The sequence below is a fragment of the Xiphophorus couchianus genome, chromosome 14 (assembly GCF_001444195.1).
Source record: "Xiphophorus couchianus chromosome 14, X_couchianus-1.0, whole genome shotgun sequence".
Classification (NCBI taxonomy): domain Eukaryota; kingdom Metazoa; phylum Chordata; class Actinopteri; order Cyprinodontiformes; family Poeciliidae; genus Xiphophorus; species Xiphophorus couchianus.
In genome coordinates this window covers 6891611-6918796 of record NC_040241.1, presented here as the reverse complement: position 1 = coordinate 6918796, position 27186 = coordinate 6891611, and the positions used below count along the sequence as shown (strand labels likewise).

Here is a 27186-nt window from a genome sequence, read left to right as displayed (position 1 = left end):
TTTAAGCTGTTCTGTGAAGAAGTCAGAGGATTGTTCCAGACCAAAGGCCAGCTAGCGAAGCGTATCGCTCATCATTTATCGTGACAAATTTCTTATCGCGATAAGGATTTTGATTTGCTGTTGTCACGATAAATTCCAACGAAATTTGTTTAGACCCCCTGAAAACTGTCCATGCTGTTGAGATTGTTAGTTTTACTATTATCCTCCACTGTTTGTTCATTGAGAGAATCAGGAAATAGAAACGAGTTTGAAAATACAATTGAGTGCAGTCACTGTGATTGCGTCACAGTTTAGTGACACGAATCACACTTCTTTATGTGGCTGGTGAACATATTACAAACGGGAATGTTTTTCAGGAGCAGCATTTTATATGATTGTGGCATTTGCCACAATCATATAAAAAAAGATGTGATAAATAGTTATTGTCGCTTTTATTGCCATCAATACCACAAAATACCGTGGTCACATTTTAAGTCCATATTACCCGTCCCTATTGTGAACCACTCTGTACTTCTTGAGGGTTTCCGAATTAAAAGGTTGTTTTTATTTTAAACAATTAACAGAATAACAGGCAAAGTACAAAAGAAACTCATAAGAAAGCCTGATTAGAGAGGCTCAAACAGCAGAGCTGAAAAGCTTGGTTAGTGCTTAGAAAATTGGAGCACACACTGGCGGCTTGTACAGCTCAGACACGAGGAAGTTATGTGTAGAAACTGAGCAGAAAGCAAGAGTCCAAATTCTCCAACAAGTGTCTCCGGGGAAAACGAGAGCAACAGGAGGTAAAGGAGGGGAAAGATGAGGAGGATAAGCAGACATTTCTGAGAGGCTCGTTGGGACTTGTCTTACTAAACAGAGATAAGTACTTACATAACTAGTATAGAACATTCCATTCTGCATCAGGACGCAACAGGGAAAAGGGACAAAGGACAGAGAGGAGGAAGAGAAAGAGAGGGAGGACAAGGAGAAGGGGAGGCGAGAACAGGAGAATGAGCGAAGTCAAACAGGAAGGAGAAGATGTTTACGTGAAACAAAGGACGGTGAAGAATCGGACAAGTAAGCAAAATTTGTGGAAAAGGTGGTGAGGACAGCAAATAAAAAATGAAAAAAAAAAAAAAAGAGCACAGAGTTCTCAAAGGAAGCAAAGAAAACCCGGGGTCACCATGACGATGGACAGACGACAAAGGCAGCGTGGCGAAAACAGGACGAGTGGACGACAACGCCAAACGGGAGTCACCGCGGAGCAGGACGGCAGGCAAACACGGGAAGGAAGACGAGCGGATGACGGTGCAAAAATGCCAGGAAGGAGATATTGGACGGGATGAGACAGCGAGGTGAGGGAGGACAGGGAGTCAGGAAGAAGAAGAGGAGACGATCAACAGGAGAGGAGAGCGAAAGAGAGAGAAGAAGAAGAAGAAGACAGGGTTAGTGACAGTTTTGTCTTCGTCAGCCAGAAACTGCAGAGCAGAGATCAGGAGGACAATCAGGAGCTGCAAAGATCAGCACACATCATGCACACGCAGCTAAAGACCGCACTGAGATAATGTGCAAATATACACACACACACGCCCACACACTGACATGCACCGAGAGGAAAAACCAGCATTCACTGCAACAGTTTCTGACCCACTGAGCATCCCGGTAAGATGTCTGCAAGTTCCTGAAAGCACCGTGCGTTAACCCGGTTCCTTTAAGTTCGAATTAAGCAAATTCTGGAAGAGAAAAATCGGCAACACTTTGGAAGATTAGAGGTAAATTAGACTGTTAGAGTCACAAGCCGTTTTTTTCCCCCTTCTGTCAAACCACAGAGAGCGAAGCTAAACAGCAGCTGGCTGCAGGCCCAGAAACACCATTTCTCACATCATCGTGTAAAACAGAAAAAGAAATATTGTCTAGAGGAGAGACAAAGACCAATAAAGACAAGAGTACAAAATGGAAATTTGTGAACTTTAGCGCTGTCGGTGTTCCTCGTGTTTCACCAACTAAAATTTAAGACTTTTTAAGTTCATTACGACTGAAATTTAAGACTGGTGCTTGATCTCCGTGTTTAAAATCCACTAAACCTCCCATTTCAGAGTGTGTTTCACACCAAATGCTGCGTCTAGATCAGCGCTAGTGGCAGCGCCGACTGTTTCTGGGGAGCTTTGGCCCCACCACATCAAAACTGAGACATTTCTGGGGTTTGTTTGTGACTCTTGGCAGCAGCTTTGTGCTCGTCACACTGCATATGGCTCTCTACAGCCCTAACACCCAAAGTGCCAAACTTTTGTTGCACAGAACACGCATACAGTTTAGATTGGGCCAGAAGAATTCAACTCAACCAGGCCTGAGCCCGATCCAACCCGACTGATTCATTTTAATTATAGGCCTGAGCCTGAAGCAAACCGGGCATTTTATTTTATTTTTTTGTTTTTAAACTATAAAGTGCAACTTTTGCCATTTTTAGCTGTTTAATGTCTTCCAGCTCCATCTTGTCTCTTGTTGTAACGTCATGGTGAGTCATGTGCAAATCTTCTGGGATGTGTGATCGATGGGAGCGGAGCCGCATGTGTGCGCAATGTGCAGATTAACGTCTGTGCCCTACTTACTTTCTTTATTACCTCAACAGATTTCCTCTATTTCAACTATAATAAGTAGTATAAGTAATAACTTCATATTTTGCATTCACGTTGGGTTTTCTCTGGGCTGTATTCAAATTCAAACAACTATTTGTCCCCGAAGTGTAATTTTGAGGCACATCAGTAGTACAAATAGATAAAAAAAAGTGATGGCTCAGACGACAAAGTTTATAAAATTCATAATGTTAATAAATATAAGTAGGTAATAAAAATGCAGTGTGATTTGTGACTCATTTGATTTATTTATGGCCCGACTTTCAGGTCAGATTCGGGCCATAAATCTAAACTCTAAATACACGTAGCACTGCACGGGTTGGCAAAAGAAGTGAGCCAGTGGCAGAGGTCAACATCGTCCAGCCATCTAACAATAAATCTGCACGTAGCCACTGCAGACGCAAAAAAGCTATCAAGTTAGCTAGGGTATATTAGCAGCTAGTTAGTGGCATGTCTGGCCGCAACTCAAACTTATACCTAACAGAAAAGTCCTGGAAGGAAGAAAACCCAACTGCACGGAATATAAGAGGTTAAATAATCCTGCCACAACTAAATGTAAAATTTCTGATCAATGTATTTAAGGATGACTTCCATTTTATTAGCAAATTTAAGACATTTTAGGGCCTTAATTATAGATACAGTAAGACTTTTAAAGATTGCGCAAATTGAATAATCGTGAGCAGGATTACTGCAGCCTTCAAGAACTTGCAAACACCTCGACAGCTCTCACAGATAAACTGTCCACAGTGTCACATGTGCTCAGGTTCCTCACCACATGTGGCACAGGCATGGGCTGTGGAGCCATGGGTGCGGGGCTCCACTGCGTGGTCGACATGGTCTTATTTTGCCAGTTTTGGCCACCGGTTAACTTCTTCTCACCAGCCTGGTTCCACTGCATCTCTGGCCTGTTGAAGAACAAGCAGAACACCACAATAAGTCTGCTGGGAGTGTTTTTTTTTTCATGCACATGTTAAATACTATTTTGAGCACTTCTTTTGCCAGAGGACAAACACGTGAGAAAGCAAATGTAGTACGGAACTGCGTTAATCTTTCAAAAACAAAAAAACTTACTTCTTGGCACCGGTTCCACCAAACTGCAGATCTGAGCAGGGAGAAGAAACAGAGAACATAGTGAAAAAAAAAAAAAAAATCTTCTGGACTTGTGTTCAACAGGAACCGCAGTACAGCCAGCGCCTGGTAATTATTCAAGGCCCGGTGTTGCATTGGTAAAGTTATGTAACTGTTCCATCTGCTGCGCAGCTATTCCGACTCGTTTTCTCTCTTTGTTAACAAGTTTGTGTGTGTCAGCACTCACTGCCCACAAGGTTGGCCAGAGAGGAGTCGAGGTCATTGGCTAGCAGCTTTCCTCCAGGATGGATGGCCATTTGAGGAGGAGGAGGTGGTGCGGTGTGCGCAGTGACTGTGGGCTTTAACAGGTCTCCGAGAGCATCGAAACCTGCACAAGAAATCAATTTTGTTCATGTAGATGAGCTGGGGATGGGGGAGGAGGAATAGGAAAGAAAAAGTGCTTTTTACATCTGAAAGGCTTCAAACAACCTTGTAAAGAGATGAATAATGTGTGGAAGCTCCACAAGATACCCAGAGACAGATGAAAAGAGAGAAAAGCAAGAGCAGAGATGTTTGTAGTTTTTATTTTCTGTGAGGAAATGGGCTTCTCTGTTTGCCGAACAGCAGCAGTGCAGCTACAGCTTAGAAAGTGAAATAAAGCCCTGAAGGACTGTCGAACTTTGGGTTTGTGAAACATATCAGGCAGTAAGTTGTTTATTCGAGCATCCAAAGCATAAAGGACATGGTTCTGAACTGCCGGGCTGCTTTTAAGTGAGCTCCAGAGGCTAAGCAGCCTGATAAACGACATCAGAAGCCGAGCAATTCAATAGCCAGAAATATTTTAGATTACAAGTAACATTTCTAAACTCTGAACAATCCTGTGCTTTATTGTATTGGAAGAGGTCACACGTCCCGCCTCACTGTGCAGTACAATGGCGCTAAATATGACTCTATGGCAAGCTGATCTACTTTTAAACTATGTGTACTGCAGATAATGTACTTCCCAGAAATTCAAAAGAACATTCTAAACATGTCGCTCTTATCTAGAGGAAAAATCAGGATACACACACATTTCTCAAAATAAGTTATCAGGACATATTTAACAATGTATGAAGTGTGTGGTAGCTGCATGATTTGCATAGAGAGAGTGAGTCAATTTAGTGTTGCTAAAATGTCAGCACCACAACTCCAGTAGGACAACGTTCCTTGAGTCACATTCATCTTAAAAACTTGTTTTACCATTGTTTTTTTAAATGCCTAAATTCTACATTTATTTAACTACAAGCAAATTATATCAAGTTGGAGACATAACCTAAGCTAAAGCACAATTATTCTGGATTGTTAACATTTGGGGCATCTGTGCTCATCTCTTAGTTCTAGGAGTCATTTCCACCACTTAAAATGTCAGTGGGACCTTATACCTAGCTAAAACTGAATACATTATCCTAAAGGTATAACATGGAATAGCTCTGACTGAAAGAACTGATAATATTAAGTCCTAACTCATTCTTAACTGTAAAAGTAGATTAGTCCTGGGTTAATATTAACTAATATGTTCAAGCAACTATTCTGGCTAAACTAGCTTATGTAAATTGAGCATGGTAGCTTGTATGTTCACACTGAAACTCAGTACTTCTGAATATCAGATAAAAAACAAATTGAATGCGCTGAACTCTGTGACCTACATAGTTGTGTAAAGTCAGAGCTTCCTGGACTTATTACTATTCTAGATATGACAATGAAAGCAGATTAATTTAAAGATATGTTCAGCTGACATTAGTATGTTCTGACTTATATTCTACCAACAAATATCTGTAATTCAGTTGCTATAATTCCCTATTATAGCAATGTTAGCTAAAATTTTACAGCACCTTCAAGCCAATATCTTAGCTAACCCTATGTTATTCTGGCTGTAAGCTAGCTAATGTGTTAGCCAAACTGATTCACAGGATTTTGGCCATATACTAGCCACCGCATTCAAGCAACTAAGTTAGCCAAACAAACATCATTTGTATATTCTGCATATTACACAGCTATTTAGCTATGCTAGCTCATATTTACCAATATCTTTAAGCTAACCCTATGTTATTCTCTTTGTATGCTAGCTAATATCTCAACCATTCTTACTCAGGGGATTTTGGCTAATATTACCCAATGTGTTAAAGCTACTGAGAGAACCAATCCAATGTAGAGCAGTTTTAAGAAAAACATTGCAGGGTGAACACTATTTGGGAGAAGAAGGAGAAATAGAAGTAAACAGTAAAGCTGAAATCCCAGAAATTCAAGAAATCTGAGGAAAATTGTATGAGTGACATTTAATCTTCCTCTGGGATTAATAAAATATTTTTGAATTGAATTACTCAGAAAATTCTACTAAGTCGTCTCTTGCTATAAACCTTAATCTTGTGAGCAGAAATGAGAATGAACATTTCTACATTTCTTCAGTATTCCTGTCATGTAGCGGCCTCTAATCCCTGACTTGGTAGATTGCATTCATCCAGGTTACCGATTTACATGATCCTAGCTGTCATATTCACTCTACGACTCTGAACAGTGATTAGTTTTGAATGAATATGAGTGTGCCTGGTTGAAAGCATGTGAAATAGCATTGTTTGCTTTTTTCCCCCCCTCCAGTGTCCATTGCCTATACGTGAAAATGACAGAGTAATTTCCTGTATTGGTGTGCATGTGAGTTTAGGAGCCAGCAGTAAGATGTTGGCACTCATTCAGCTAATGGTTGTTACTATTTGCTGGTAGAAAAACCTGGAGGTGTGACTGCTAGTGTGCATGTGTGTATTGGATGCAAAAAAAAAGGTGTTTGCGACAGGTTAAAAAATAAATATATGTGTATACAAAAGTTTGCACTATTGGTTTAATTTCAAATACAAAGTTTTTTTAAAATATCAGGGGAGTTGAACAAAGCAGAAAACTAATATTTACTGCTTATAAATGGACAATGTCTTCACGAAGGGGAGGAAATCACAGACAGGCAACTGATGGTGGGAGAGAAAAAAAAGAGAGGGAGGAATAATATTTAGTTAGGAAGCGGTGTGCAGGCCTGACAGCGCTGCTGACACAAGAGATTCAAAAAACACTTTCACTGCTGGCTTAGCAAGATGAGAAAACGAGGGAGGTGGGGCAGCGTAGAGTAGGAAGAAAAATTAAAAACGGCAAGATGAAATTCAGAGATGAAGCAAAAACAATAAAAAAAAAAAGAAGAAGTTGAGGAACAACACGAGGAGGGGTGGAGGGCGAGTCAGGCACAAGAAATGAAATCACCCTTTTCCCTCCCGAGTTTAATTGCCATTCCATTGTCGACACTGCAACAAAACAAGATGGCTGCTCTCCCCCCACTTCTTGATGTTCCTTCAACCGCGGTGTCAGTGAAGGTTTCTTATTTACAGAGCCTTTCTATTGAGACGGGAAGAAAATTGTGGCTTTAGTCGATCACACACACAGACGAAGGTAAGCTAGATGAAAAATGGGTGGAAGGGGAAGAGAAGCGTCGTATTGAACTGGGAGGATGAATGTTATCGGTGTTGGCTTAGATGCTTTGGAGTCGGATTGACAGTCAATATGGGTTAAAGATCAAAGGAGAGGAAGGAGGCAAATCTGCTCCAATAGCTCATCTGAAAAGCACTTGGTTGCTAACCAATGTAAACTCAAGTTTAATAAGGCGACAACGTCTAAAACTCAGCACAAACAATGAGCACTCAACGGTATCTACTGCTGCAGATGTAATTGATGGATATCGTGGCCACCTGTTGGAGTGAAAACAGAGCTGAAACATTTAAAATCCTCATTTTTATTAATTCGCAGTGACATGAGATTCACTCCCCATAATTTACTGACAGCGACTCTCCAGTCTCTTTGGTTAGAGCTGCTTTCTCCAGGCAAGAGGCAAAAATCTTTCACAGTGGTTCAAAATTTTCCTTTTCTTTTTCCTGAGTGGCACCATCTTCTCTGCGTGGTTAAAACAGATCTTATCAGACTTACTTAAAGTCTAAACATTAACCGTCTTTTGGGAAGTAGCCCAAGTTAGAGTGAATGTTTTGCAACTTGATAAAAATCTCCCAATTATCGTTTTATACGGAGGGGGAAATGGTTAGCCTTTTTCTTCATTCATTCTCAATGGAGAACCAAAATGGCTTTTTAAAAGAATAGTTTCCTCCAGATTTCTGGAGTAGTGGATCTCTGCAGCTCCTCCACAGTTAGCATGGTTTCTTCCCTGATCCATGCTGTCCTTTACTTTAAGCCCAGGAGTTTAGGTAAATGGTAAATTTGATAAACGGTTTCAAACCAATGTGTTTGTATACTTTTCTTTCTACCTTACTGTTATACAGTATGTTGTGTTGATCTAATTATCAAAATCCCAACAAAATGCACTAAAGTTTGTCACTGTAAGGTAATAAAATCAGATGTACGGAGTATGAATATTTCTGAAAGGCCATATTGAGGATCTCCCTGCTCTTTATGGTTTGGTACCATCTACTGCTGAACTAAACAATTAATTCAGTGCGTCCACAAAGTAAACGCAGCGTTTCACTTCTTTCCGCATTTTGTTTTTGTTCCAATTTTTTTTTTCCAAATTGTGTTAAATTAATATCTTTCCACAAAATGAGGGACATTATATAGACAGGTGACCCAAATCAAGTCCAATCAACTGCATTTACCACAAGCTGACTCCATTTAAGACGTTGAAGCATTTCAAGGACAATCAGTGGAAACAGGCTGAAAAAAGCTGGGAATACTTCTGTTAATGTGATTTTTAATTTTTTTTTATAAATGAGCATAAAACTTTATCCCAAATTATCCTAATTGGGGATTTATGTGTAGAATGTTGATGAAAGAAGTGAAGCGCTGACACTTTCTTGTTTATTCTTGGAAAAATTCTGTTAATTCTCCAAAAATATTTATTTACGTTTACTCCAACGTTGCCAAACTTAAAACTGTATTGTAGATATTGTAGCGAAGCATCCAATGTAGCCCTAATCATGCTTTTTTTTTTTTTTTTAAATAGAAGTAGCAACAGGGAGTTTATTTAATATAAAAGAGAAGTGGTGCTTTTCTTCTTTTCCTATTCATCTGAGTGAGGAAATTCAATTCTGTGTGACAAACTTTATTAGCTCTTCTCTGTCCAGATGGCCATGATTACTCCACACAAAAGCGAGTTGAGTGCAAAAGTACTTTTTGAAACGAGCTCCAAGATTAGTTTTCTGGTGACTTCCTTCAGCTTTGGTGGGTTTTAGTTCCACATTAAAAAAAGAAGAAGAGTTAAAACCTAAAAATCAGACACTGCTGATAAATACAGAAGAAACAATTATGAGGATGAGATGGGAAACAAAAAAAAAAAAAAAAAAGCAGGACGTTTTTTTTTTTAAATTAATGAAATCTACAAATTTGAATAGAGAAGCTGGCGCCTCATTTATTAACCAATCAGAAAGAACGAAAACAAAAAAATTGCAGCAGTTAACTAGGGAATATTAAAAAGAAAAATCGCTGCAGCAAAACGTGCAAAGGAGGAGGGGGAGAAAAAAAAGGATTTCTTTATTTTAAGAGCGAGGAGTCGGAGGGGAAGCAGATGGACCCGAGTTGCCTGGGTGATTCTTGCCTTGTGATGTGTGATGAGGAGACGGCGAGGCGAAGACGAAACGAAACGAGGCAGAGACACGAGGAAGAGGAGGAGGAAGGTGGCAACGGTGTGAATGACAACAAAACACAACAGATGAGAAGAAGCAGGCAGACGGAGGAGAGGGAAACGATGGAGGACGTGTGAATGGACACATTTACAAACGTACAGACACGTCGGCGTGTGTGTGTGTGCGTGTGTGTGTGCATGCAAACATCAGTGCACATGTGGAGCAGCTGGAGACAGAGTGATTTTTGGGAGATGTGGTCGGTTTGCCCAGATGGTTTATTGGTCGTTTCAACACAAGCTTTATTAGCAGAAAAGAATCCCTCCAAACACAGAACCAGTCTGGACGGAAAAGCTTCCAATTGTTGGGTCTAAACACAAGGTCAGAGGAGGCGGAAAAAATCAAAAAATGACATAGAAGATGCTTTTTTAAAAGAAGATTTTTATCCAAATTCCTCTCCAACATTCCTATTTCATAAAAATATATAACTTTTTTCAAGTTAGTTGAGAAATTTCCACATGGGGGCTGTGACAGATGGGCGCTGCTGTTGTGAAAAACTGCTCAATAACAAGAAGACCGGAAATAAGTTCATCTCTAAAATGGCAGCAAGAGTGAAACTTTACTTGCACTGCCTTGCAAATGTGTTTCTCGAGCTTTTGCTTTTGCTGTCTTTTTTTTTTTTTTTTTTACGTTTTGTCAAGTTATAACCACAAAACTCAATGTATTTTATCAAGATTTTAAGCGCCGGAGCAACACAAGGCGGTTTGTAATTTTATTGTGAAAGGACAAAGATACATGGTTTGGTTCCAAAGTTGTGGTTTCACCAACTCGAATTTAGGACTTTTTAAGACCATTATGAAAGAAATGTAAGAGCTGTGTTGCATAGAAATTTACGGATATTTTTAAAATATTTTACTGTTCTCTCTACAACCTTAACCCCAGGTTGCCTTTTATGCACAGAGTGCACCAATCCTTGAGTGGGTTGGCAGAAGAAGTGAGTCAATGGCGAAGACAAACGTTGATAGACACAATAAACCTAGCTAGATAGCTAGTTAGCAATGGTTTATTAGCTGGTAGCGTGACTCAAACTTTTGATTGACAGTAAAGTCCCTCAAGAAAAAAAATTATCTACATAGAATATGTATGCCAGGACAGAATATTAGACCTTTGGTTAACTTATTTAAGGTCACCTTACATTTTTAAAGAACAACTTTAAGACATTTCAAGGACTTCATTTTAGATACACGAATTAAAGACTTCTTTAGGATGCACAGACACCCTGCAAAGTTGTCCAACAAAATACAGTTTCACCTTCAAGTCTTTCAGGTTTTTTCCTCTACCAGATTTTCACACAAAGACCAAAATGTTTGTCAAATTAGTGGAACGTGTCCCGGAAAGCCAATGTTTAAGGCTCAACTAGATCTAGGTCTGGAGTTTGACTGGATCGTCTACAACACACGACTATGGAAACGATTGGTTCAGAATGATGTACGGTATTAGCTTCCCTTCCCTGATGTTCACTCCACTGCACAGTTATGCTCTACTTTGTGGTGGCATGTTACGCAACATCTACACAAACTGAAGTCGTAGTTAGTGTATGTGATGAAATTCAAAGAAGTTTCAAAAGCACAACAAAAACACTGCGTGGAAGTTGATCCTCACCTGTGAGGAGGGAAAACGGTTAAACAAAGTTACACAATGGTCACAAAGTGACCTAATCTGAAGGTTTAGCAATTGAAAATATAATGCAGGATGTCCATTTTATAAAGCTCAAAGACAGATTGATCACATCAGTTGCCGAGAGAATAAAATAAAGTAAGCCAGAAGGAGGAAATGTAAGACAGATTCCACTGAATTTGAAGTTTGCAGATACCAAGACCTTGTGGTATCCGTCTCTGTGGTAAAGGTCATTATTAGACAACAACAACAACAAAAAAACACAACATGAAGCAGAGTTAGAAAGCAAAAAAACAAAAGCCAATCCCCAGAGCAGACACAGATTGCTGAAACTAATCAGAGGGTTAGTCCAGAGCTCCGGCGCGCTGCCATCAAAGCCAAAGGGTTTTAGTCACTTCCCTGTCCGGACAGTCGGACAGAGCGAGGGGCTGTTTACCGGCTGCAGGTTGTGGGCCGTTGTTACTGGGTGTGGCCTTATTCCCGAACACGGCATCGAAATCTACACTCATGGCCGGGGTGGTCTGCTGCAGCGGCTGGCTCTCCAGTCCTGAGGAATGCAGTTAAATACGACTGAGTAAGGCTGTCCTGGACCAGCTTTATCCCACAAACTTTCACTAAGGACGCTGCGGGAGACGCAACCAGGACGAGTTTTATAGGGAAACAATGTTGTGGCTTCGCTGTAGGGAGGATTCCCAAACCTCCTGCTAATCTAATCCCGTTAGATTTAGGAACCTGGACGCCGCTCTTCCACTGTCGTCGCTTTGAAATTTAGGATTCTGTGCAGGTTGCCGAAGGTTTCAAAGCAAAGCCTGTTCGTGAGGAAATCTATTGATGCACCCGAGTGTGTGTTCACTGTGGGGAGAAATGTCATTATCTGAACAGAACGCTGCACAACAACAAAAAAGATATTTGTGAGTCTCACAGGGAAAGAATAAAACTCTTATTGAGCAGCACTGTCTGACATTTTCTTTTGTGTGTAAAAACTCTTATTTTAATGTCGTTGCACCAACAAACTGGGTTCAGTCTCAGGATTCTTTAAACTTCTGGCAGATTTATTATGAATTCTGAATTTATGATTCTGAAAATAATGGATGGATAGATGGACGAAAAGACGAATGGATGGTAGCCGTGAATGAATTTTGCTGGACGATGTGATAATATTGCTCTTTTGAGGCAATTTTCAAGTAATATAATGGCAAAGACATAATAACAAGGCACATTCTCAAAGATGAGTAAACTTTTAACAAAGGAGATGGAAGCCATTTTAAATATTCAAAATAAATGAACAAAATAAAAACAACAGAAACAAGAAATAAAACAGATCATGAAATCTCTGTAAACACAATTATCCTTTAAAATAATTAATATTTGAGACCAAAGCACCAGACTGAAAACTATTACTACCTAGTTTTTGGTAGAAAGAGAAAAACGATAAAAGACGCAAATTAAAATGATTGAGCTCGTTTTAATTTATCATGCGATTAATTGATTAATTGATTATTGCGACAGACCTGTGGAGGCATAAAAAATACAGATAGACAAAAGGATGAACATATAAATGAACAAAAAATAGGTAGGTGGATGGAAAAAAGAGATTCATGAATGGACAGATAAACGGATGGACGGATGCAACACAAGACGGATGGCATAAATATTGGTCAGTGGATGGAAATGCTGATATTCTCTCCTCTTATTGCCTTATTCCATGTGTTTTTAGGAAAAGAAACATTTCTAATCAAATCCCAGATGGTGTAGGAACCCTGTGATCAATAAACCACCAATAAAATGTTTAGAGGAGATAATGTTGGGTCCTGTTGGATGACCAAACAGCTGACAACAAAACAATATAACAATGCAGCTCCTGCACATTTTAACAAATCAGTCCATTTACTGGAACTGATCCCCTGAGCAGCCGTTTGATTAAATAGCGCTCTCTGTTGTATCGTTGTAGAGAAAAACAACAGTGGACTGGAAGCTGTGAAGTCAGACCCACAGACGACGACGACGGCTGTCGCTTACAAGCAACTCAAGCTTTTGAAATCTGGCCGAGCGAATTTACCAAACGGCTCCGGCGGTAATCCTGTGACACAAAGCCTTTAATACTCCACGCCGCCAGAGCTTCCAGATGCATCACTGTGCTACACTCTGATTCAAGATGGCTGATAGCGAGCTGAAAATGTCAGCTCAGAATCACGCAAGGCACAGCTAATATACGCCCGGGTTTCAGCGGAAAACGACACGACAACCACGATTGGTTCTTCGCGCCATTTTGAAGTGTGGAACCACAATCGCAGGAGTTATTATTACAAAGCCAAGCGCGCTTATTTATAGGGAAACAGTCGAATCTTTTTGTCTTGGGGTGCCGATAAATACGGAAGGGAGATGAAAGCTTACCTCCCCAGGCACTGTTGGCGTTGGAGATGGAAGGAGTGCTCTGCACGGCGGGGATGAAGGCCGGCTGAAGATCAAACAGGTCGCTGTTCAGGTTGGGGACGCTGAGGAGCAAACCGGAGGGGGGAGGGAGAGGCGAGGAAGTGAGAAAGGGAAAGGACAGAAAAAAAATAAATCAAAATATCAACCACAAAACCCCCCCCCCAAAAAAACCCGCGTGGACAAATAAAAGGAGACAGAGAGTATTAATATTTAATCAACTGAGCATAAATAGCTAAAGTCGCCACTAAAAATGTTCGTTTGTCACAGATCAAGATTAATCCCCGCTCTCTGCAGGGCTATAAAATCTTCCCCCTGAGCAATAAAGCAGTTAGCGGCAGTAAATTCACAGTGTGTAAATTCTGCTCCGATTATTAAATCCAAATACTTTATCCATTTCCTGGGAAGGAGTCAGGGAAAGATTTCTGGGCTTCAGAACAAAAACTGACATGCAAGCAGACGAGATCTCATCTCAGGGTTCGGAGTTTTGCTGATCAACACTCTGAACCGTGAAGACAGCTTTCAGGATTTTTATTTAAAACATCGTATGAAGAACATTTTCCTCTCTTGACAAACTCTTGCTAAATAATGACATCCCGACCCCAATTGTGCCAGTTCAAACGCATCTTAAAGTTAACTACAGGACAATATCAAACCGCAAAAAGTTAGTTTGATGTGGTGATTCAGTTCAAAAAGGAAAAAAATCCTATTTTTATGTATAGACAGTGATACATTTCTATTCATTTATATGAAGGCAAGCCACAAAGGTTTACTGCTTAAGACACCAGTTGCCTGCAGAGTGCTCTTTCAAACATCCTGATGGAAAGCTAAATGGAAGGAAAACGTCTGGCAGATACAGGTGCATCAAATTTTATTTAATTTCATTTTACTTTTTATTTCATTCACTTAATATGAATATAAACTTATAAAGTCTGCCCCCTATTCATGTAAATTTTAGCTATTCAACTCAAAAGACTATTACAGGCATATTTCAAATACAAAACAAAACAAGAAATGTAATTTAAGTAAAAGAAAACCTGACCAAGTACGGAGTCCAATGACTGAACGGAACGGTACATGGACATGCTGTAGTGAAAGTTGGTTTTTGTTAGTTGTGCACAATACTGTAACTTTGTAAAAAACTGAATGTTGAGCTTCCTGTAAGCCACAATCATCAAAACTAAATGGAAAAAAATGCTTAAAAGCGACAGTATTATATGTTTTCCATTCACATGGTATCATTTTATAGAACAATCAAGTAACTATGTTATCAGTTGTTATGAAAATGCTGTATATATCAAACATAACGTAAAAGAAATTTTACTTTGTAATTTAACGCCTTGAATAAGTCAACTTTACATACCGCTGCGTTAAAATATTGCTGTGTGTTATAACCCTAATGATTCTCAGATTTTAATATAATTACTGAAATGACAGGACTTTGATCATATTATAATTTATAGAGATGCCCCTGAACATCAGACACTTTGCAGATGGATAACACAAGAATAGTCCACAAAGCCTTTCTATCTGATTTTACAAGGCGTTTCTGATGTTGCATAAGAAATTCCATGTGGTTCAAATCTAGACTGCAGAAAAGATGGCAGCAGATTCCTGATCTGGACTTTTCTTTCACTTAAACAACCCAAACTGGGATGAAAAACTGCTGCTCATCTGTTGAATTCCTGAACACATTCCTTTAGAAATATTTAGGTCAACGTCTACCATGACGGATGCTGAATGGCGTGAGCAGATTTTTGACCGTGTCTGCTTAGGTTTGTGCACCTGTTTGCATTCAGCACGGAGCCAAACAACTCTGGGGTGTGAGAAATGTGGTTGTTGTTGTTGGCGCTGCCGACCGACTGGCTGCTGGGGGAGGCGGAGGGTGGAGTCTGCATGCTGATCTCCTTCAGGCGCTGGTCCTGGACAAAAAAAAAAAAAAGGCACAGATGTCAAACGTGAGAGAAGCGAGGAGAGACTAGGGTGTTCTGGATTCATTTGAAAATGGGTACAGAGATAAATAAATTGTTTTTAATAGGCTAACAAGTCACATTTAAGACTTTAAGATCTTCTTAATGACAACTTGATTGAAATGTATGACCAAAAAACTAAATATTGGGGATGGTTGACCACTGTGGAACTTGCATGATGAGGAAAAGCACTGCTAGATAGATAACTGGCTAACTAGCTACTTTTCACTGGTTTTTCACTCGGTATGAGAGTGGTCATTTTATTTATCAAGTTGTGTTTTACATATTTTATGTTATTGTTTAATTTCTTTTGTTGTTTTTATATGATTATTGTTCAGCGCTTTGGCCAGTTTTGCAGTTTCAAAAGTGCGTATAAATAAAGTTGTCTTGGCTAGCTAGCAAGGGTCTATTTGCCCTTGATAATATATCCTTGTTGTTTGTATCTATTAAGAGAGAAGGGCTTGGCAAACAGCTAGCTAGCAACTGGTTAATAGCAGCAAATATACACTTGCTAGCTAGATAACTAGTATAGCCTCGTCATTTCTTGCAAGTCCAAATTTACCCTTGCTAGGGCAGCTAGCTGGTAATTGCACATTTGCCGCTAGTAACTAGTAGCCTGAACCACCTGAAGCCACAGAACACAATAAAGATTTTGGCACAAGACTCAGAAAAGCCCCATGAAAAAGAACTACATAAACAAGAACATGCGAGAATAAACAGTCCTGTCACTGTTAAGGCCTGAGATTAACGTACTTAAGGCATACATTATTTTAATGAATTTAAGGCTTTGTAGGATGCGTGGACACTCTGTGTCACTAACGGTAACAACTCATCTGAGTCAAAGTGGGCAGATGATATTGTCGGACATTGATGCCTTGTAATGCAGAGACACAATGTAAAAAGCTAGACAGCTTTCTTTGGGTGCAAGTTTGGCTTTTAGTATTCCTACAAAAGCCAAGAAGCAGCCTCAAAGGTTCCTAGAAATGCTGCTATCAGGGTTTAGGATTCAGAATACAGGGATTTTAAAACTAATTAGTCTGTTTAAAAAAAAAAAATTCATAGAGCGTACATGGACCTTCCTAGTTCTTTTCATGTCGTATCCGACCCTGTTCTGTCAAGACCCAGGTGCTGCTGAGAATAGAGTTTACTTCCCTCTAGTGACATAAACACAAATCAGCAAAGCCCGTCCACTGCTACAGCTACAACAACAAAAAAACTAAACATTCTGCATTTTAATATAAGCTCGTTGTTGTGCTGAGTCAAGGTGACGGAAGTCAATAGATGTGAAGAATGACGTGACAAAAACAGCAGGGGCCGTTTCCATTAGGCTCAAACTGCAGCAGAACGCTGCTGACGTCTGCAAGACGGCCGGGGAAACGATTGGAAGCTTCCGGACTGATCTCAGGAAAAAGGCACAGGGGAGGAAACAGTGGGAAAATATCAAAATGTTATGCAACTTTCTGGTCCGAGATCAGCACTTATATCAAGCCATAATCTACGTTTATGATGTGGCTGTGGTTTTAGAGTATTAACCTATGGGTTGAAAGTGAATGGTGAGGTAAGGCAGGGTAAGTTTTGAAAAAGTTGACATTATGCAGGCTAATGATGGGTCTTTGAAGGAAGTTGCAATCAAACATTAAGTCAAGCAAAGTTTTTTTGCATTGGATATTTCAGCAACAAGGCAGTTCAAAGTGATTTACATCATAAAAACATCACACAGTTGCCAATTATGAGACAAGCAATAAGCATTACATTTTGTCAAACGCCATCATCAAAATCATCAAGCAAATATTCATTGACCACTGTTCCGCTTACTACTAATCAAACGCAACTCTAAACAGGTGGGTTTTTAAGCCTCAATCTAAATAAAGTGAGTGTTTCGGCAACCCTGCAGTTTTCTGGAAGTTTGTTTCAGAGTAGAGAAGCATAAATTCTGGTTCTGGAGATGCAGAGTAGACTAGGACCAGAAGATCTGAATGGTCTGGAAGGCTGATCCAATAATAACAACAACAACAGGTCGTTAACGTAATATGGTGCTAAGCAATAAATACAAATTCACTCATTCGCAATTTTTGCGCAAATCTAACCAATTGCTTTAACGTTTTCTGTAGTTCCACTTTTTCTGACCAATCACTGTAACTTGGCTGAATTTTGACCAATCCACTTAGTGTCCAATAATTTAACTTCCTGTTTGATGACGTTTCTTGAAAGGCGAGCGAGTAAGATGAAAGCATGTGTGTTTTTTTTATGTTCTGTATGATTTCCTTCTACTGTTTACGCAACGTTAACTTGAATAATCAATATGAAATAATTTTTTTCACTTTGATAGCTCCTCAGGACATGATGTTATTTGTGATATTTCAAGAAAGTACTTGAAAGTGCTATTTGTATTTTAGATATTAACCTTGTCAAAATCCTGCCTTTTTTGGGGGGGGAAGATTATTTGCAACAATTTCAACGTTCTTGTAAGGCCACGTTATGGTAAAAAATAAGGCTGAAAAAAGGGCAACTTTTTTAAAAAGGATGATGCAAAAATCAGTCCATTTTTGCGTCCTTCCAGCAACCTGGAAGAACTGAATAATTCACATCATTCATTCTCATTTTCTTGTTGTATTTCATACACTGTCGGGGTATCTAACACACCAGACCTTTTAATTTGCCCTGCAGAGATCAATGTACTAGTTCCCCCCCTGTCAGGAAATTCACTGTGGGAGATTATCCCCCCCAAAAAACATACTGTTTGCCCAACGAATGAGGCAATTTCCAGTACAGCAGTCAGGCCGGTTATTGGTATGGATGACTGCAGTCGGAGTGAAAACACAGCTCCTCAAAGCGCCTTTATGTGGCTTATTTACACAAGGCCAGACGGAGGTTTTAATTCAGTGCACGACTTTAAGGTGAAGAAATGTTCCAAGTCACCTTACAACCTCTGCCACCTTTAAAAGGATCCAGAGCGGATTAATAAAACAGAATCTCCTGCTGTACCAGCCTCCTCCTCATTTCTATTCCAACAGAGTAGTGAGGGGAGGAAAAAAAAAAAAAGAAGCCAACTGCTGGTATTGTTTGGGCTGAAGCCCCAGCTGGACAGTAGCTGAGCGTGGAAGTGTTTTTGTATGTGCGCATTGAACCCATATGGACACCAGAGACCGCAGACAGCTGGACTGGAAGGTTTTGGATGACCCCTCCCGACCTCTCCCCAGCTCTCTTATTGAACTATGTTCTCACTTAATCTCACCTCTTCTTTCTAAATAAAAAAACAAAAACAACAACAAAAAAAAAAACAACTCGCCGCATCTCGATAGAAGTGGGACAAACCAAGGGCACAGAGTAAACAGAGAAATATAATCCAATCAAACGCACCGAGACAGTGAGGCAACGCTAGCTGTGCATAATCTCACATGATTCGTACACACAAGAGGCTTGTAGGGGGTTTACACAGACAGAGGGGCAGCACTACTAAGTAAACTGCAACATTTTCTTACGAGGTGTAAGCGAGCTACATGTGAAACAAAGCTTGTGTACACACACAGCAGATGCTGCTATGTGTGCCTGAATTGTAGTTCCCACTGAACTCTCAGTCAATTACAGTTTGCTGCAAGGCAGGACTCCCAGGGCTCGAGTGAAAAATGCCAACACATTTTATACTTGACTTTTCAATTGCGTGGCCCCGCTACCACTGAAGCCTTTTGGCCTTTATTTTTCAACTGAAGTCGAGATGTCAAAGATGGGGGAGTGGGGGATGAACCACTGGCCAAGTGAAGCTACGATGTGGAAATGTTAGCAGGTTTATACTGATTGTTCCGACTTCTGCATCAACACATCTTCTCTTACGCAGTTTAGCTGTCTGGATCTCTTCTCATTTTCCTTAACAAGATGGCCGCCACGTCAAATTCTGCTAGTGGAAGCTGACCAAAGCATGCTGTGTGGGTACACAGATTAAAAAAAACAAATATGCACAGCCCTTCAACACCTCTACTGGTAACTTACAGTAATTGGTTTGAATCTTTTGTAACAAACAGGAACTTCCTTGTGTCAATAGGTAATTTCTCATTGGAACGGCTAGAAGTCACATGCGGTGTACCACAAGGTTGAACACTGGGACAACTTTCTGTTTAACATCTACAGTACATAGCTCCCGCTAGCTCAGGTTAGGCCTGTCACAATAACAGATTTTGCTGGACATTAACGTTTCTCGGAAGTTATTGCAATAAACAATAATATTGTTGTTTTGAGACCATTATCAATGATAATGGCATAATAACGCAAGAACACATTCTCAAAGATCGATAAACTTTAAATTCTAATGAATATTTAACACTGGAGGTGGAATACATGTTAAACATCCAAAATAAACAAAATGACAAATAAAATGAATGATGAAGTCTCTGTAAACAAAGTCGCTAGTTGAGACCAAAGCACCAGACTGAAGACTTTTGTCATCTATTTTTAAATAGAAAGAGAGAGAAAAGACAGAAAATCATAAATCATGCAAAAGGAAATGATTGAGCTCATTTCAATTTATCATGTGATCGATTGATTTATTGCTTTTTGTGACAGGCCAAGCTAAGGTTACAAAAAGTAATAAGATTAGCTACCATAGCTACACAGATGATACACAGCTCTACATTACAATGTCACCAGGAGTTTCTGAACCCATCCGAGGTCTCAACAGATGCTAAGAACAAATAAATATGTGGATGTGCCATAACTTTCTCCCTCTGGACAGAAACAAAACTGAAGTCATCATCTTTGGAGCTAAGGAGAAACGATGTTGAATCAGCGCGTAGCTTCAGATTTTACAGCTAAACATGAGTGATCAGGTCTGAAATCTGGGTGCATTTTTAACCATCTGCAGATGCGAGGAGGGATTTGTAAACATTTTTAGAGTGGAAACTGTATCCTGTCCACAAAATCTAAAACAAACCCTACAAATAAGAACTCCAATGACATTTAATAACTTCAAATGTAAAGCTATCCAAGTTTCATTAGGATATTCTCAAGTTTTAGAAGATGCCTACTTTCCTATACATATTCACTCCTGGGAAGTTGAATACTTTTAGGGTTAGTACGTCCTCATGCATTCACAGTCCAGCTCAGTCTCTGTCCTAGGGAACATATATATTTTATATAAGCATGTCTATAATGAATCCATCTTAAATAAGAAAACTAGCAAAGCTAAGAACTGGATTAAAATTCTACAAAGCCTTTTGTGTCTTAAGAAGCAGCTGCACAGAACTCAATGAACTGGCTGCAAAGACGCCACCTGAAGTCACTTGAGAAAGAACAGATCAGTCTGTACTCAACCTCCTTCTGAGAGCCTCTTGGCTGCTTCATCTCACAGTCTAACTGCCTCCTTCAGAGGTGACGGGGCCTAAAAATCTTACCTTGAGAGCCAGCAGCCTGGCCTGCTCCTCCTCCAAGGCCTGCTGCTTCTCCTTCTCATCCATGCGGCTGAAGGACATGCCGGTGGAGGACAGAGACGAGACAGCACTCGACAAGGTGGACGCTCTGAAAAAAAAGGAAGTATACAACTTGACCGTGTTTCGTAAAAAAGAAACATCTCTGAGTGTTTTTGGTCTAGTTTCTAGCTGAAATGTCTTAGTACACTTGAAATAACTTTTCAGCAAGATATAGGGGCTTGTTTAAGTCGACAGTTACTTAATATTGATGAAAAAGTACTAATTCCATGGGCGGATGAATTTATTTCCATGTTATATAAGTAAAAAACTTTTCTCATCATTACTGAGGAATTATTGACTTAAAACAAGATCCTATTTTGTGCTGAAAAGTGACTTCTAAGCCGGTTTTGCTTATTTCTAGTGTACTAAGAAACTAGTAGGCCTGTCACAATAAAAAAATTTTGCTGGACGATAAATCGACCCAAAACGTATTGCAATAAACGATAATATTGCTGTATTGGTCTGTACATTTGGTCTCAAACGTATTGAGATCATTTTCTAGGTAATGGCATAATTATGCAAGAAAACACTCTGAAAGAACCAATAAGCTTTAAATACTGATGAACATTTAACACTAGAACTCCAAAATAAATCAACTATGAAGATTGTAAATGAAATTGTGTTTCAAAAAAAAGGGCTAGCTGAGACTAAAGACTTTTGTCATTGAGTTTTTGGTTAAAAAAAAAAAAAGAGAGAGAGAGAGAAAAGAGAAGTCATGCAAATGGATATTCTAGAGTTCATTTTGTCACACGATTAATTGATTTATTGCAACAGGCCTAGAAACTAGACCACAATTTCCTCAACTTTTAAATCTACTCGGGTGCTTTGCGACTGAAACGTGTACCTTGTGTCTGCATTCAACTCCTTCGTCTTCTTGCCCTCCAGAGAGGCAAGGTGCTGCTCCAAAGCCTCCAGGAGGCTGCTGGGGGCCTGAGACACAAAACAGAGATGTTCACCTATCTGCAGCAGCTTCTGGAGAACACTGCTCTCTCTCACTCTCTCTCAAAATGCAAAAAAAAAAAGGGAAGAAAATCCCACCCACACACTCCCAGAGTTGTGCTCACACAAACACAGCACCCAGAGTTAGTCGGCCTCTCAGGAAGGTAACGGAGTGCATCAGGCTCCAAGAATAGCCATGGCAACATGCAGCAAACACTCACATTGTTAGCAGGAGAACAAAGGAGGAGGTAGAGAAACAAAGAGTGAGGAAAAAGGTGGGGAGTAAAAGGAGGGAGTAGTAGGGTTTTCATTTTCCTTCTCTTTACTTCACATGAGCAGAAGGCGACGATACCTACAGCACACCATTTCTTCCTCTCTGTTTTGCTTCCATTTTTGTTGATTGCTCTGCATTTAGTTTCAATATGCTCACTCTTTTCACCTGTTGTACTTGGAAACAAGCATTCCCTCACTTTATCTAATTGCCTGTCAAGAAAGAAAAAAAAAATCCCCAACAGATGCAGTGAGGGGAATCTAAACAGCTCCCATCACTGCACACGACTCAATCAAAATCAGCCGGCGAACGGGTTTACCGAGAATTGTTGCTATGGAGCTCTAGATAAGATTCAGGTGGAGAGCTGACGCTGCTAGGCAATCTACCCTGTGGTTGTTGGGTGCTTCATTAGCGGTCAAAAGACAAAAAGAGAGAAATCAGAGGAGAAAAATGAATTCACTGGGTTGGGAAAGGAAGGCAGCAGGAGCTGGTTTCTGGTTTCGCTGAAAAAAAGAAAAAGAAAAAGAAAAGAAAATGTACAAGGGAAATTCTCCCACTGCGCAAATATGACAACGTCATGTCTGCTTCTCTGTCCACAAGAATGTTGCTGGCAGCGATGTGGACCTGCACGCAAATGCATAAAGTGCTCAGAGGTCTCTGGCTGGCGAGGTGATGGGAGCCTGCCAAAAACGTCGCCCGGTTGTTAAAGAGGCAGCGGCGTGAGCTATAAGAGGTCAACTGGTCTGAAAAGGTAAAAATAAACAAAAGCTCACTAGATAGTATGTTGTTTGTTTTTTTTTACTAATTTTATCTCAAGTAAAAATATCATAGTACTTGTACACAAATTCACCATAATATTTTGATTCAAAATCAAAAGTTAAATCGATAGTGAAGCAGAAATATGAGAGTAAAAACAATTGCATAACAGGAAGTTTACTTGGTGCCATTTAGATTTTCATAGACAAAAACAAGCTAATTTTAGCTCGTTTAATAGTCACTAGGGGTTCAGAGCCACAAGTTCTTCTTTGGACCTTCCACAATGGTTCTTTAAGGTGCAGTATGTAATTTTTAAAAAAGAATATGTTTTCTACATATTTGTTAAAACTGTCACCACATTGTGATAGTTTGCTACTAGACAGATAATCTGTCAAAAGATTGAGCTCCTCCACGTCCTTCCTGTGCTGCTATTGCAGTGTGAAGAAATGCACAATATCTGAACTGAATTTCCACAAAGAATAACACTAAAAGTACAATATGCTTTTAAATCTGATTCTTTTGCCATTAGGGTTGGACTATATGTGCTTCAAATAACATTTCCTTTAGTAGATATTTATCTAAAATTACAACCTGTCATTTTTCAGGATGTTGTGCAACATTAATGTCTCTAAATGAGTTTTTGTTTGGCCGGATTGAGAGTAAAAATGGTTGTTTAAGTTGTAGAGGTCACACATCCTTGATTCATACAATGACGATTTCAGATTTGCATCTGTATTATATTCCGTAATAAATCATTGAAGTGTGATATATTACTGAAAAAGAAAATAAATAGTTCAGTTTTATTTATGTACCTGTCTCTTAGCCCCTTACATTTCAGAAATACTGATTTAAATCGACCTAAATAAAACATACGCATACTTTCGGGTAAAATTCAGTTTGCTTCATCAGTGCATAACGGAAAATATCCTTTAACATCCTCATATATAAATCATCTCACCAGACACTGACCAATGCTTAGCCAGTGTTGTATGCTTAACTTTTGGAAGGCATGGATAAAAGTCAGACAAAAAAAAAAAAAAAAGACAATAACTGCACCGTAATAACCAGGCCATTCACTATTCTTGTCAAGCACACTGAAGCAGCACTGTCGTGCATGACAAACACGATATGAACACCGTGTAAAGAGGAGGATGGAATTTAGATGAGTGACGAGGGGGAAAAAAAAAAAACAACCCTCTTTCTGCAGAGACTTCTTCATGCAGATGAAGTCGGAGGGGAGCAGGAGTGAAGCCTCATTTCCTATTCATGAGCTTCCGTGGCCTTTTGCCGTCTGTGTCACACCTGCCGGAGTGGGTGAGTGCATGTGTGTGTGAGAGAGACAGCTACAAGCAATCCACCTGATGCCAACACACACGTATGAACTGAGTCGGCCATTGTACAGCAGAGAGAGAGACCAAAAAAATAAAAATAAATAAGAAAGGGGGATTGTCATGCCTGTAAATGCTCAAGCTGTTGTATGTATGCTTGCACACTCGAGTAGAGAAACTATGATCCTCATGCATGTTCTTAAAGGAAAATTCCACTAGATTTACACCTGGGCGCCATTATTTCTCATCTTTTGGTAAGTTGGTATCAAGACTCATCAGAATGCTAAAGGGACTGGATTTATATAGAGCACAACCACGCATATGCACACATTCATACACCATTATGCAGATCTGTACTTAGGGTAAAGTGAAACCTGGAATCAGACTCACAACTTTAAGACTGAAAAATGCATGCTCTTCCTAGTGAGCCACCGTCGCACCTAAATGTTTTATTCCTAAATGTTTACAGCTGGTAGTTTGGTCAAACATTGTGTTTAGAGAAACCGATGGAAACAGGGAGAAGCTGAGAAATCAGTGAAAAACAAAATCCAGAGTTACTGTGTATCCAATTAGGACAAAGCTTCATTTTCCACCATCACTTCCTATCTATGGTAGACGTTTCTACGTTGGTCTCGCTTTAAGAAGAGAGGAACGGACGGAGTTCAAAATAAAGATGGATGGATAAGAAGAGGAACAATGATAGAGGGACGAAAGGATGGCTGGATTAAATATGCAAAGGAAGAAAGATGTAGGAGATAAAAAATATGGTTGGATGGATGGATGAAGTACACAAGGATGGATAAAAGTGAATGGATGGATAAAATACAAAGGATGCATGACATACAGCTGGATGGACAACAAATGGATGGATGAATTATAGATGGAGAAAGTATTGATGGATGGATTAGTAAGGATGGACAGATGGATGAAATATTTATGATTGATGACATACAGGTAGATGGATGGAATAGAGATGGATGTTTTTGAACAATGTGGGTAAACTGTCTCGGTAAACTCTCGTACTTTCCTTTACCCCAGTTGACATTTCCATACTTCTAGAGGCTTAAATCAAATTCCAGGCCTTTCAAGGCTGAGTAGGAACCCTTTACAAACTAAGCAGAGAAAACATAGGAAGCAGAACTGAAGGGGTTCCTGAACTGGTTAGCGCTCTCAGTAAAATCCTTCTCATTACAGATTATCAGCTGTTGAGGCACAGCCACTAATACAGCCACAGCTTCAACACATACGGTTATCTTAGACATGGTGATTAACGTCCCAAAAATAACGGGAAGTAGAAACCCAAACTGGAAAAACTGGCCTCTCAGCTTCCCTCGAGTTAAAAAACCCTCCATAAAGACAATTCTTTTTACAACAGAGGAACAACACTAATCATTCTATGTGGTTTCATCATCATCACTGATACAACACAACCAGAACCGACGGGCTTTAAAAGTTTTACATCTGGAAACAAACCAGCCAAACTGCAAAACACAAATTAACAAAGCTGCTTCTTAATGTTTACCTTAAGTTATGTAAAAATCCCAAAATCAATAAGAGGCAAAAGGCAAAGACTTTGCCCACTAGCCTGTAGAATGATGGTAAAGCAATAATCAGACAAACTGGCCATAGGATTCTTGCACAACGTTGATTTTTGACCCCATTAAACACTAAAATTGGGAAAAATAGGGCCTAGGTTAAAGGCGGAATTTTCCTTTATGGAGGTTGGAGTGGTTTAGCGGTACAGTTTGCAACCCACCACCTACAATGTATGATCCTTTAGTCTTCTGCAACAGAGTGGGAGGGGAGGAAAAACACTCGTTATTGACTGCAAATACAGGATTATTCAACTCTGACCTCAGACAAACTGACTCTCCTCTGTACACATTAACCAGCTTTTTTCTCTTTGGAAATGTGTGGCCAAGGACACGTTTCACTGAGATCTGCAATGTACAAAGAGATTTCTGATTCTTGGACAGAAAAATAAAAGAATCAAAAGGCTACGAATGAATAAGTTGTGATAATGATAGCAATACACAAAGTAGTCAGAAAAATTATAGATTTTTTAAAATTTCTTCCCCTTTCAATAAGGTTAATATGAACTCAACATCTCATATTTAACATCTTTACCAATAAACTGAGCTGGCTTCTGACTCTAAGAAAATAAAGTTAATAATTAGCACATCAGGGTTTCTGCAAGTTTTACCAATTCGCAATGCCAGACGTTTTAAGACCGTTATTAATGGAATTTAAGATGTATATCCACAAAAGACGCAAAAAAGCTACCTAGCTACGTTGTTACGTATGTTAGCAGTTAGTTACTTGTAGCCTCAACCACAGAACGCAATGAAGACATTCCAGTGTGACCCAAACTTTTGCCAAATGCAAAAGTCACTTGAGAAAAACAAAATATACGAACTTTTAAATGAAACATATCTAATAACGCTGGCATGACAAAATTTAAGATCAGAGATTAACATATTCAAGGCCAACATAGTTTTTTAAAACGGAATTTAAGGCCTTTAAAATCGTTTTTCTTTTGGATTATTTTGTTTAGGACAGGTTTTACATATATTGTACAAAATACTTTAATAACACTTACATAATAAGTAAAATTAGAAAAAAAATTTGTTTGCATTATTTTCTAAAGTAAAAGTGCAAAACCTTATAATTTGAGAGCAAATCACAGCAAAAGACTTTATAGTAGAGTTAAGAAAGTACATTACAAAAATAAAATAACAGGAAATCTGAAACTAAAGGTTTGCTTTAATCAGCCTAATATTGATTCGCTACTAAAGCCGACTTATCGATATCAATATTTTTGGATCAATCCGCTCCCCTCTAGTATGAGAGTTTCAGCAGATTGCAGGAAGGTGGAACAGTATTAAAGTTTTTAGAAGTGCTAGACATGCTAGCTGCTACTATGTTAATAATATAAACTCAACTGATATTCATTTAGTCTTTTCTTTTTAGAAGAATAAAAATTACCCACACTGGGAAAATAAAAAACCCTCATCACTGTAAAAATAACTTTTATATTATCCTA

The 27186-nt window shown here is 39.4% G+C and overlaps 1 protein-coding gene across 5 annotated transcripts in view; it reads right to left on the bottom strand.

Annotated features, from left to right (window-relative positions):
* Window positions 1–27186, bottom strand: part of LOC114158011 (phosphatidylinositol-binding clathrin assembly protein) — a 94081-nt gene that overhangs the window by 5866 nt on the left and 61029 nt on the right. For 2 of the 5 annotated variants that reach the window (XM_028039314.1, XM_028039311.1), the window contains 9 exons: window positions 21694–21779; window positions 20775–20898; window positions 15206–15342; window positions 13385–13485; window positions 11427–11537; window positions 3925–4065; window positions 3681–3711; window positions 3382–3514; window positions 868–891 (listed from right to left, as the gene is read on the bottom strand). In XM_028039314.1, coding sequence (XP_027895115.1) covers window positions 868–891; window positions 3382–3514; window positions 3681–3711; window positions 3925–4065; window positions 11427–11537; window positions 13385–13485; window positions 15206–15342; window positions 20775–20898; window positions 21694–21779 — 888 coding nt within the window. Of the gene's footprint in view, window positions 1–867; window positions 892–3381; window positions 3515–3680; window positions 3712–3924; window positions 4066–11426; window positions 11538–13384; window positions 13486–15205; window positions 15343–20774; window positions 20899–21693; window positions 21780–25906; window positions 25928–27186 lie in introns of all 5 variants that reach the window. The other 3 variants (XM_028039312.1, XM_028039315.1, XM_028039313.1) reach the window with 3 other exon arrangements.